This window comes from Pagrus major, chromosome 9 (genome assembly GCF_040436345.1).
Source record: "Pagrus major chromosome 9, Pma_NU_1.0".
NCBI classification, from domain to species: domain Eukaryota; kingdom Metazoa; phylum Chordata; class Actinopteri; order Spariformes; family Sparidae; genus Pagrus; species Pagrus major.
The window spans coordinates 8,459,369-8,472,366 of record NC_133223.1 but is presented as its reverse complement, the minus strand read 5'-3'; the positions used below and the strand labels follow the sequence as shown (position 1 = coordinate 8,472,366).

Here is a 12,998-nt window from a genome sequence, read left to right as displayed (position 1 = left end):
GTCCCTGTGGAGTTTTTAACCACTAGTAGCACTGCAGAGCAACATCTTGAGAGCTCTGTTCTGTCTGTTCAGTTACACCAAGTTACAATCGGTGGTGGTAACGTGCAAATAAACATAAATGAGTAAATAACTTATGTGAACAGAATTGCATTCGACACATTTGCCAAACTTCAAGAAGATGTGACATGTTTCACTGAATCTAATGTAAAAAAGTGTTTACAACACATCGGCTGCCATACAGAAGGAACGTAGTGTAGGTGTAGCAGCTGAGATGTGTCCATCTGGAGAGTGATTTTAAAGGCTCTGCATACCAACACAGCTGATTTCATTAGGGGGGAGCAAGAGAGACAAGTGATTCCACCGAGTCTGACTTGTTTGAGACTTTTTGCAAGTCTTTGGGAATCATAGTTCTGAAATCAGCCTTAGGATCCCGAAATCTTTAACTGTGAGAGACTGTCTCTACGCTCTGTTGTCCACGATGACGTTGCCATCTTTGTCTTTGATCCTGAGCCGTCCATTGGGGTAGCGTGTCTCCTGCTTGCCGTCAGTGTAGACCGTCTTCACGGTGCCGTCTGGATACTCCCTCCTCTTGTAGTCTGCCGTGTGGATCTCCTTCTGGCCTGTGTTGAAAAGGATCTCCTTGGTGCCGTCCCTGAGAGAGGCAGCACACATTCACACCCAGTTAGTTTTCAATCAAGGTGAGACTTGAACATAGAAATAAACTCAACAAACGACAGAGGCAGAGAGACAAACAGGCGCTGTGGTCTCTACTTACGGGTTGACCTGTATGATGGTGCCATCTGTCAGCACGCTCTCCTCTCTGCCATTGGGAAACAGGTTCTTGACTGTCTGGTCTGGGAAGGTGATTTCCTTACGGCCATCTGGGAAATGCTTTTCTGGAGCAGAAATAAAACAAAGTGTAATGTACAATACATTGCCATCATAACTGTGAAGTGATCATGACTGATTTGCACTTTTGCACTCAAAACCTGTTTTTTTGTTTTTTGACTTAATTTTCAGCGCAATCAATTTACAAGTGAAGCCAGGATAGGTATAAAATTGTTGTTTTTCAAACCACTTGTAAACTGGATTAATAAAGTAAAATAAAACAACCTGATAACTGGGCTGTGACAAACTCCAGTGATGGACTCTCATGTTCTCCTACTTTATACTTCTACTACACTACATCTGAGAGGGAAATGTTGAATTTTTACCGGTTTATTTGAAAGCGATATTTACAACCATTACATTGATCCTTACACACTGAGGCATCAATTTTAGTGATTAGCTGATCAACAGAAAAATAATCTGCAACTACTACTTTGAGAACTGATCAATAATTTTGAGAAGGGTCAAAGAAAAAAAGTCAAAATATTCCAGTATTTTGTAGGATTTATTTCTCATTTATGGAAGTAAACAAATACCTTTGCATGTTAGACTGCGTGTCAGATAAAATTAGATATTTGGAGACATCACTGTGAGCGCTGGGCTTTTCACTATTTTCTAACATATTATAGACCAGGCAACATTAGTGGTATTACTAATTTTACTTAAGTAAAAGATCTGAGTTCTTCTTCCACCGCTGCCAAAATCACTCCTTATTTATTATATGGCGCACAATAAGTACCCTCTGAGTGTCAAAAATGATCCATGATCACATTTTACAAATGTGCAACAAAATCTCAACTAACTGCTCACTCTAGAGTGAGCATCTGCTCTCACCAGTCTGGTTGTTGGGGAAGTGCAGCACCTCCATCCCATCTGGATAGGTGATGTGTGTCGTCTGGGCTTCAGCGTAGTAGTAGATCTGAGCACAAGGAGCAGAGTCGTGTTAAAAGTGTCCCCAGTAGAATCTACTGAGTAGATACATTCAGATGGGTAACAGATGTGCTCCTTATGTTTATCTTATTTCACAGGAGACTGCTCAAGTTCAACTGTGAGCTCTCAAATTCAATCAAATTCACATCCTGAGTTTAGGAGGTTAAAACTTCAATTTAAGATGAACTCAATGTCCACATAACGTCACAGCCAAGAGTTTTTATTTATAGGCTTCTTAGAGTGCTTGCAACCTTCTCTTCCTTAACACTGAAATAAGTTTCCATAATAATGAAGTCTTCAAAAACCAATATAAGTACATAATCAGCTTCATTAGAAAACGTAAAATATTTAGTCTACGTAAGGCAATTTTTTATTCCAAGACTAAAGACACACGCTGCCCTTTAAGCACAACAATTTATTTTAACGAGGTGCCATCAATCACTTCAAAAGAACAAATCTATTTCCTGTAATCAGTCTGTTTAGCTGATATGAATAATGGTAATTTATAATCTGTTTATTGTTAATTATTTACACAAGGAGCATATTTGTGTTCAAATCTCCACAAAGAAGGTTGGTGGTTTGCACACTGAACCCCAACTGTGTTCAGGCGCAGGAGAAAACAATGAAGACCTTGAAGGTGGATCATTGCATCATCGTCATTTTTTTAGGAGCTTGTTGACTACATCTGGTTCTCCTGTGTTTAAATCTCAACCAAGAAAATCAGAGTGGGAAAGGTTAGTCAGATACCACCAACCCTCCTTCAACAATTCTACATCTGAGCATGGTGCATCAGGTCCAACAGCTCCCAGGAACACAGTGAATATTTTTAACTATCAAAAAGCTTACTCAGCAAACGTTCCCTGGCTCACTGTACCACTACACACACACTCACTTATTTGTCTGGATACGGAGGCTGAACGCAGTTATTGTGAGTCACTTTGGACAAAATGTAAATGTCTCACCACTCTCTGGTCAGCTGTGATCTGTTTGGTGTCTCCGTTGAAGAAGGTGACTTTGACCGTCAGTCCGTCTGCTGAAACCTCCTTCCTGGTCCCGTTGGGGAAGGTAATAAGACGATCACCGCCGGCCAGAACCTTCTCGATCTGGAAGGATCGCGACCAGGTTTTATCAGCACATTCTAGTTATCATCAATCACACCAAACAAACTCACTGACAATGTGAGTTTTTAATGTGAAGTTTTGCAAAGTGTCTGATATAGTTACTATCTGCAGTATTTACCTCTTAAAAAACATTTTAACATTGGTCATATTGAACTAACTTTAAATATCTATATCTAAGAATATCATAAATATTTATGTTATTATTACCGCTAATACTTTTACTATGATACTTTATCTTGATTATCTCATTAAATACTTTGTTTGATTACCTATTCTGAGAAATATTACATCCCAAGTTAAGGGATAAGTCTGGGATTATTCTCTATTTTACTGTCAACAAACCCACTGAGCAAAAACATCCAAAAGACGGCAAGTTAACGTCTTTCACAAAGTTGAAAAGACTTCCACTGGAGAACCAGAATGAAAGTTCTTCTGACATCTTTTCAACGTTCACTTTTGATGTCCAAGTGACGTCCTCACAGGGTTCAAAATGAAAGTTTCTACGCTGTTATTTCAGACATGTTTTCGACTTCAGTCACAGATGTCTAAAGAATACATAAAGTACAAATACAAAATGAAAATCTTGTATGACGTTCAAATTTTACAAGGTCAGCAAAGACATGGAGTTAACGTCTTTTGGATATGTTTTTGCTCAGTGAGAATCAAGTGAAAAGCCCCAAAACAACACTAAATGTATGTATACGTTTTTCTGTATATTTGAAGCCTGATAAATCTTATTCTCTGCCATTCTGTGCAATAGTGCTCCACTGATGCCCACAAACGATCAATGAGCCACACTGTTGCTCTGGGGGACATGTTCCTTTACTGGCATGAGTAAACACACTATAGATTATTTTGACCGAGTCCAATGACATCTTTCCACTTTCTCACCTTTCCATCAGGATGTGTGATAACCTCCTGAGCTTCTTCTGCCTCTTCAGCCTCACTGGACTCTGGTTCTTTTGGCAGAGAATCTCTTTTCTACAATAATAATATAATAAAAAAAAAGCAAAGAATTAAACATGGCTGTGGTGACTGAGCCCTGAAAGACAGCAGCATGTCCAGGCTCCAGCAGCTCTCTGGCTTGAACAGAATAAGAAGGTAAATAAACATGGTGACTGGCTGAACTGACCACCACACCACTGTCAACAGACTCTGAACAGGATCAGAAGCTGTAAATTAGCTTTAGCTAGTTTTCCAATACACATTACATCTATAATACATTTATACAGATTTGTTACACCAGAGAGAGGACAGCACTAACAACGTCTCTCACCGGAGAGCAGTCGTTTGAGTGTTCTTGGTTTGGAGATTTGTCCTGACTCTTGCTGGCGGGTGTCGACCTCTCCTCGGTCCTCCTGCCAGGCAATGAGGACGAAGAGGAGGCCGAGGAAAAGGAGCCTGGCCTCCTCAGGCTGCTCTTCATCCCTGCTGACAGTCAACACAAAACAGAAAAATGTTAATCATTCTCAACTACTAGAAAATTGGTTCCAACATCAAACTTTTATAAATCAAGGGTTGATTGAGATTAACTTCAGTAAACACTGAACACCAACATAAAGGAACCCGTTACTAAAAGTCAGAGGACTTATTTTCCACAAACATTATAAAACCGGCCATTTTTCTACCTGTCAAAAAAAATTTAAACCTGCAGTAACTGATTAGTATGTGCACTCAGGGGCAGTAAAAAACATGCTGTAAGTTCGACACTGACATATTATCAAAGAGAAAAGAGTTACCTAATAACTCATCTATCAAATACAGAGTAACATTATCATTCATTTGGAGCAGTGTCCAGTCCAACCACGTGTCCAGTCCTTTACTCTCCTTTTACTTCCTTTCTGGTCTCAAACCTACTCGTTAGGAAATATCTGTCTCTTTAGCTGTCAAATGCTCCACTAGTCTCGAATTGTGTTTGGCTGCTGTTTGGTGCTGAGCAGGTAGTGTACAGTGGGTTTATCAGAGCTTTTGTTACTGAGCAAAGCTTCCTGCTGCAGCGAAAAATGACACGCTAAGAACAGTGAGAGTGAACCAAAATGGTAAAGTGGTGAGCTGGAAAATCAAAATTTATGAGCTGAAAGTCACTATGATGTTCCATAAAGCTGAAGGGGAACTGATGAGTTGGATGATAATTTTCTGTTGGGTCATCACTACACGCAACACCTTTTACATACAAGAAAGTGATCATGTGATCCCTTGTTAAAATATCTATGATAAGTACTTCAAAGTCTGCAAAAACCTGTAACTAAGCAGTAGAAACCGTACCTGTAGCAGCCTGACTGCTCTCCCTGGAGCCTCTTCTGGTGGCTGCAGCAGTGCTGCTCTGTGGAGGGCTGCTGCTGATTGTGCTGCATCCTCTTGAGTCAAGTGGACTCTGATAACAACGACAGAGAACTTGTGATTTAATTATTATACAAAGATGCAAAAAAAAATCTGAAGAGATAATTGGAATTAAAGTGACATTTGGTCAATGAAAGACTGGGGACCATCAAAGAGACATGATGAGTCGCTTTAAGTGCAAAGATAACACAAATCAAAAATAAGTATTATGGACCCATTATTCTTCCCACACTGTCCTAGTCACTGATTTGAAATGGCTGATTTCAGTTTCAATATAATCAATTAAGTCTGAGTATATTTTTTGTGATCATAAAATTGAGAAATGTGACTCAGAGAAGGTGAAAATAACCAATAAAAAATATAAACATGCTCACAGCAAATTTCACTCCTTTGGTCACAGCTGACACGTTGTTCTCAAACATTCTGGGACTGTCTTTGGGTTCTTTGTCCTTTTCTGCACTGACAGGGTTTTTCTTCCAGGTGCTGAGCCGGAGCTTTTCCATCATTTGAATCTTGAATTAAAAGAAGAAGGTATGCTTAGAAACACAACTTATGCATGGCCAGATAATGCCAGGTGTGAATGGGGCGAAAGGGTCAGAGGTCAGGGGGGTACCTCGTCTTGGAGAGAAGTGTTCTCCTGTCTGAGCGAGTCGATCTGTTGCCTCAGCCGGCTCTGTGTGGAGGCCCAGCGACTCTCCTTCCCCCTCACCTCCTCCTGCAGGGAGAGCAGCTGCTGCTTCAACGCCTGGCAGGGAGGACAAGGACAGATTCAAGGAGAGTTCAGCCTTTTTCAAGATTCGACAGACAATAGCTTCTTTTTATAGTCAGAACTTCATTTTTGGAGGGATGAGTCAACTGATCATTGAATTGTTTCACATTGTGTGCATGTACATGTCATTTTAAATAATTCACTGGTTTTATTATTCCAGATTATTAAAATATACATTGCTGATATGGTACAAGTTTTGATCCTGGGTCACCTGGATCTCTTCTCGTTCTTTCTTGTCGGGGATGGCTCTGGCGGCTGATGCATGCTTCTCAAACAGTTTACGCTCCTTCTGCAGCTTCCTGTTCTCCTCCTTCTTGTACTCCTCAAACTTGGCCAGCTCCTCTGCTTTTATCTGCTCAAACTCCAAAAGCTCTTTCCTACGAAAATAACAATAAAGCAGACATAAATCAAACAGCCCAGTAGACACAAACCCATAATTCATCAAAATATCTGTTCCCAAAACTGGACATGATTAAAGAAGTTAAAGAAGTGGATGTACATTTGAAGAGAATCACCCAATTGATTGAGTGTTCATCATTCACAGTCTCCTAAAATGTTGTCAGGTCTCTTGATCGTAAAAACAAAACAAAAAAAGACGTCTGTTTTTTTGTAACATATGTTTTTGTCAAATTCTATAGTGTAAGCAAACTATTACACAGTTAATGATCTGTGGAATGCTGGCATGACTCATTCAGAGATGTCAGAACCTCTGAACCTGGAACAGAATTGTATACTTGTGCAAGGATGAATCTTAAAAGACATAGTTGGGATTGCCACAACATTTTGATTTTGATTTGTAAGGGATCGCCTCACTTCATCGTAATACCGGCACACGTAAAATTAATAAAAATGAAAATCCAAAAAATGTAAAAACAGCATCAAACGGGAAGTTGAAAGATTAACTTTGGGTGTTTAACAACAATATGTATCTATTTTATCTTTATTTTACCAGGAAGTCCCACTGACATAAAAAAACTGGATCCACAAAATATCCACAATGAAACACACACACACACACACACACACACACACACATGCATGACCACACACACACACGACACACTGAGTATAAGCAGATGTATCACCTGAGATTTTCCTGGTTTTTCTCATTCTCCTGTCTGAGTTTGGCGAGCGCAGCATTCTCCTTCTTGAATCTCTCAATCTCAATCTCCAGCTCAACCAGTCTCTCCCTCAGCAGTCTAGACTGAACCTGCTGGCCTGTGGACAAGGACACACAAAAATACACACATTACCTCAAGTCTGTTTCACTCTCTGCTCTCTGCTGTGGCAAAAATCACCAGTCAGCAAAATTATTCTTCTCACAATCCTTTGAGGTTTAACCGATGTGGTCTCAGGGCTCAAAACACAAAAGTGTTTCAGATTAAATATACTTTACATGGCACAAGAGTGACAGATCATTAGAATCTGTCCCATGCATATGTGTAGTTTTTTAAAAGGTACTGAGGGTATTGTTGGATTTGGTTCTGTAAACTTTACAGTACAAAGAAAAAGTAGAAGAAAGATGTTGTTGACATGTTGTGTTGGAATCATTAGTAGATCAACAAAAAATTATTTTGATACATGATCAATCGTACAAGTCATTTAGCAATCAAAAATGCTAACATTCACTGGCACCAGCTCTCTAGATGTAAGAATTACTTAAACAAAAATTATAATATCAATACCTGCCTCAAAATCGCAAACTGAATATCTTGAAACCTGAATTAATCCATTAACTGAAGAATAATAACAACCAGCTTAATAATGAAAGCACGAAAACGTTGCATTAAGTTGTCATGCTTCAGTGAAAAATCTAATTCATTCGTGAACAGCCATGAAAAAGTGCTTCCTGTCTGAGAATATAAATACTGATGGAGGTTATGACCTTCAAAAGACTACAAGTGTTTGTCTCACCTGTCTCCACCTCTGTTTTTTTGGACTCAGGAGCAGCAAGGGCAGCAGGAGGCGGAGGGAGAGGTGCACTCTGGGTCTTCGGCTTCAGGGAGGGGAACAATCTTGTCATGAGCTGGGAGGCAGGAGGAGGAGGAGGATCTGGCTCATGATTAGCGGAAACAATAACTGTGCCCTTATCCAGCTCCACAACTTTGCTCGTTGCCACCTTCCTTGACAGAGTCCGCTCTGGTGGTGAGATTCCATTGGCCGTTGCTTTCGAAACTGAATAAACTCCTCTACTGTTATTGGCTTTGCTGACGGTGTCTTCCAGGTCGTTCCACGTGTCATTGTCGTCAAACACAACTCCACCCTCGTGCCCGTCTTTGTCCTCTAGCAGAGTGGACTCGTCAGCCACGCTGAGGACGCTGTCACTCTCCCTTTCATCAGCTCCCGTCACATCTGAAGCTGAATCCCTGAAACTGTCTTCGTCCTGATACGACCGCTTGTTGTATGGTGGGTTAGACTGTGCAGGAAAGCAACGAGTGCTGGGAAACAAATGTGGTTTGACTGCCGCTTCCTGGTCTTCAGATTCAGAGCCACTTAAAGAAGACAGATCAGAGTTCAGGTGCTCGTCTTCTCTCCCACTGTCCTGTTCCTCCTTATCACCAATGCTCACTTTGTTCTTCAGAGTGTTGTCTCTTATCTTCGTCACAAATGCTTCTGAGTTCATGGAACTGCTTTTACATGCCAAACCACCAATACTACCAACACTACTGCACCTCTGAAGTGAAACTTTGGGGGGTGACTTAATAGGGGTGGAGGAGAGCCGCCGCGGATGGTGCCCCCTGGCAGCCTGCAGCCGGTCCATCTGAAGAACCTGCGAGTACAGAACAAAGTCTTTAAAACCACACAGCTAAAGTCAACAGGTAAAATATAATGGGACGATACCGGGAACAAAAATCCACACAATCAAGTCTATAACTACTGGAAATTCTGTTTAGCTTTCTTTACTCAAGTCCAAGTGGTTGTTTTCTGCAATCCCCATATTGCAACTAAGAGAATGCTTATGCTGAATACTTGTACCATAAAGTTTTGTTGCTAACACTTGCTACGTGAGTTGAATAAAGCACCTTCATGACAAAGGAGGAGTTAGATGAGAAGGACAGCTCCTCGGCAGCTTCTTCCAGCAACTCAAACTCTCCCAGCTCCATGCTTTCCAACTGCCGGTCACACTCCCAGCGCTTGAGCTTCTCCTGGAACGACAACTCAAACGATTCCTGGGGAACTCCTCCTCTGTCTTCTGACCCTGTTCTTCCTTCTGCTGATTCCACTACTGAACAACAAATTGTCTCTTTAGCTGCATCATTTTCAGCCTTCTCTGGCCCTCTTCCCATGCCCACCTGTTTGGTCACAGGGTTGGGCTGTGTGTTATGACCAGGGTTCCTTGCAGCCTGAGTTGACAGGGCCACTTTCCTATTATTCTGCACATTTACTTGCCCCATTTGATGTTGTTTGGTTCGTCCACCCTCTGGGTCAGTTTGAATCAACTCTGATCCCTCTGTGTTATGCCTTTGATGACTCCCCAAAACTTTTGTCCGAGCTGTCTTACTCTCAACTCTAATATCCTGAGGTGGTGAACTGAGACCTCTCTGTCGGTTCTCCTTGTTGAGCGTGGCAGTTTTGCGTTGGACAGGAAGCCGCTGGACACCATTTGTGCTCCCTCTCTGGATAGATGCAGGCTCTGAGTTGCTGCGAGACATTCCTCTGGCCTGGACTTGTGGTTTCGGGTCCTTTTTCACCTCTGTTTTTGGTAACAAGGTTTTACGATTGTTGGTGAATCTTGAGAGACCCTCGCCTCGCTTCAGAAAGGCCCGCTTGGGAGGAGCTTGATCAGCTTCAGCTCCATCTTGGCTCTGTTCAGGTGAGGAGACACAATGTGAATATAATGTGAATTTGGACATTTAGCAACTTTAAAGCCTAAGATCACAAAGCTTCCTTGAATTCACCAATACGGAGACACTCTGCTTGCAATAACATTATCATGTCACAATGACACAATCAAATGAAATGGCTCATAATTAAATGATTGGCTTTCTTTAGAACTTTGCTTTCAAAACTCTCCAGCTTTGAACACTATCTACTGTGTTTAAGTACTGACTGATGTTTTTATTTTTATATAGGCCATTTGTTTGTATAGGGGCCATTGTTATATTTTCTGACCTGCTGTTGCTGGGCAGACTTCAGCCTCTGCTCCTCCAGCCTCAGCTGCTCCTCCAACAACTCCTCAAAAGTCTTCTTCTGACCCTCAATAGGCCTGGAAAGCAAACAAAGCAAATGTATGCAAACAGACAAGTCTTTCAAGAAATACAGTTATACAAAGAGCTGCGTAGGTGCTTGTTGCATGACTTGCTTGGTTTATCTCTTCTTGAGAGTCTCTTTTTAATGCTTAATAAAATGTGATATAGTATTTACCTGTCAGAGAAGGCTGCATCTTCTTTTCCGCTGTTGTCTTCAGTCAAAGTCACACCATTGCTTGGTAGAAACGTGTCATCATGTTCATGAAAATGGCAAGTATCGACACTCTGATCCTGATCATCTTCTCTGGAGTTCCACGTGCCTGTCAGAAACATACACTGTTAGAATTTCACACAGAACTGATTTGTCTTCACAACCATGTCAACAATCTGATGAAAGTAAGGGTAGGCTTTGCTGGCTGCTGTACAACTCTACTTTACATTTGCAGTTATTCTGGTAATTTCTCTTTTTTACCTCCTGTGCAGTCCTGCGATCCATTTATCATTCCGAGCAGCCTCTGCTGCTCCTCCTGCAGACGCAGCAGCTCCTCCAGCTGATGGGCTTTAAGCTGTTCCTGCATATGCTGCTGCCATTGTCTCAACTGCACAAACACACAAAACTATATTTTACCTCACAATATAGCAAGACTCTTCTTTTTCTTATATTTGTGGCTGCCCACCACAACTGTACACTGCACATACTGATAAGATGACATATTAAAAGTGCTAACTGACTTGCATGCACTCTCGCTTCAGACACTGTTTGAGTCGTGCGGACATAAATAGCCTTCGGAGAAAAATACTAAGAGTAGCAGGAAGAGCACAAGGTGTGTGTGTGTGGGAGTGAGTGAGTGTGAATGAGATGAGGGTATTAAGCAAACGGGAACAGTTGATTGAGTCCACACAAATCTCATTTTCAGGACATCAGCAGATAACATTAGTGACGAATACATTGCTGCAGGCCTGTTTCCATTTGGTTTGATGTATTGAGCTGTTAGCTGGGCATACATCAAAATAATTAAAGGTGTTCTCTCAGCCTCAGACCACAACTGCTAGAAGACCTTCTCCCAGTTTTGATAGAATATATCACAATATCTGTTTAGGTATGGAAACACTCTGGTTAAATTGTCAGGCAGATGTCCATCCCTTCAGATTACATGGTAGTGGGAAGAGCTGTCTATTTCAGATGGTGTGGTCAGGTAAGTCTGACTGAGAACATCTCTTCTGTATTAATTGTCACAACCAGATTGTAAAATGCACTAATGTTCCTACCTGTTCCAGCTTCATTCTTACAGGCAGATCCTCGGACTTGCTTGCCATCTCATCCAAACTGTCCAGCTCTCCATCTAAATTTCTCGGGGGCTCGGAGGACAGACCGTTCTCTGGCCTATCAGTCCCAGCCCTCTCTCCTCCAGGTAATCGGCCATATCCATCCACACCGATGCAGCTGCTGTCTGCGGAGGCGGGTAGAGGGGCGAAGTCTGAGGCAAAGGAGTCGTCTGGTTCCAGTGACGGGGATTCCACAGCAGAAGTGTTCCGCAAGGGGCCAACCAAGTCCAGGCAGGGGTTGAGGATAACCCCGGCTCTGGTGCTACTTGGCATCCACCGCGCCAGGAAGTCTGCCTGGGAGAAGTGAAGCCCGGCTGGAGATGACATGTTGACCGCACTGACTCAGGCAGCGGCTCCCTAATCCGGGATTTGACCGAACAGATTATGGTGACAGGTTAAGTGTTAATCATACCGTGAATAAAGTCCAGATCCAAGAAAACTATATATAGCAGCCGGTTTAAACTGAAGTAACATTAGCTAATTTTCTAAGACACGTTATCTGGCTTGGACCGGTTAAATGTAACACCTTGACATGTCACGAGAGAATGATGTCGGTTTTAAATGAGCGTTTGTTTGGTTAGCAACAGTAAACTACATCACAGGTGCTGAAAACAGCCTGGATGAATCATTGACAGCGTGACTCCATTCATGACATGGAGTTAACTATCTTATATTTAGACACTTTGGTGTCGTCAGTCAGTTTTAGGTGCCTTTTAAAGGCTTGGCTACCTGCCTGTTGTTAGCAGGCTGCGTTTTACTTGAGACAGAAGAAAGTTTTTTTTACAGGCGTTACACTGCAGTGACGAGGCAGACAAGTTAGGAACATTTATAAAAGTGTCATAACACATGTGATTTACCTGTAACATGGGCGGAAAGCAGTGTTACTGGAGCGATAGCGAGCCTTACAGAAACATAACAGACAAAAGTTTCGAAGCCTGCCGCCATATCAAAACAAAGCCCGCGAGAGTAAAGCAAACCGACAAATCAGTTGGTGCATTTTGGGTAATGTAGTTCACATGGGTTTTAAACTATCGGTTTCGCGGACTTATTTTAAATTTGGCTCTTTGTGTCATATAATATAACGAATATAATAGTTGATGTGTACAAACTAGACGTTTTAAATCATTAAAAGTGACAGAAAAAATTACTGATTAGAAAAACTAGCCGTGAATTACATCCGGTTAAACGGTTCTTCGCAAAAATATTTCACAATAAACGTCATCAAGCGAATACAATTTTGCGTAGCGCCGAGTTTCAATTTTGCGCAATGTAGTTTTATGTAGTACAAGTTATAACACTTTGTATTTTATTATATATTTTCATTTGTGGAAAATATACATGATTTTCATTTACTAATTTGGACAAGAACCACTATACTGAAAATAAACGCACCGGATGTATTTTCTGAAGGTTTTGATTGGTTGATACGAAAAT

At 41.5% G+C, this 12,998-nt stretch overlaps 1 protein-coding gene across 1 annotated transcript; it reads right to left on the bottom strand.

The window, feature by feature from the left end:
* On the bottom strand, positions 1 to 12,518 carry cpap (centrosome assembly and centriole elongation protein). The gene is made up of 18 exons (XM_073473959.1): positions 12,422 to 12,518; positions 11,508 to 11,921; positions 10,711 to 10,837; positions 10,414 to 10,558; positions 10,162 to 10,255; positions 9,072 to 9,854; positions 7,963 to 8,818; positions 7,134 to 7,266; positions 6,260 to 6,425; positions 5,893 to 6,024; positions 5,654 to 5,791; positions 5,205 to 5,313; positions 4,216 to 4,370; positions 3,831 to 3,920; positions 2,781 to 2,921; positions 1,723 to 1,807; positions 776 to 896; positions 1 to 652 (listed from the first exon to the last, which is right to left on the bottom strand). The coding sequence occupies exons 2-18, from the start codon at positions 11,889 to 11,891 to the stop codon at positions 460 to 462; spliced, it is 3,852 nt and encodes a 1,283-aa protein (XP_073330060.1). The 5' UTR covers positions 11,892 to 11,921; positions 12,422 to 12,518; the 3' UTR covers positions 1 to 459.
* Positions 12,519 to 12,998: the final 480 nt, after the last annotated feature.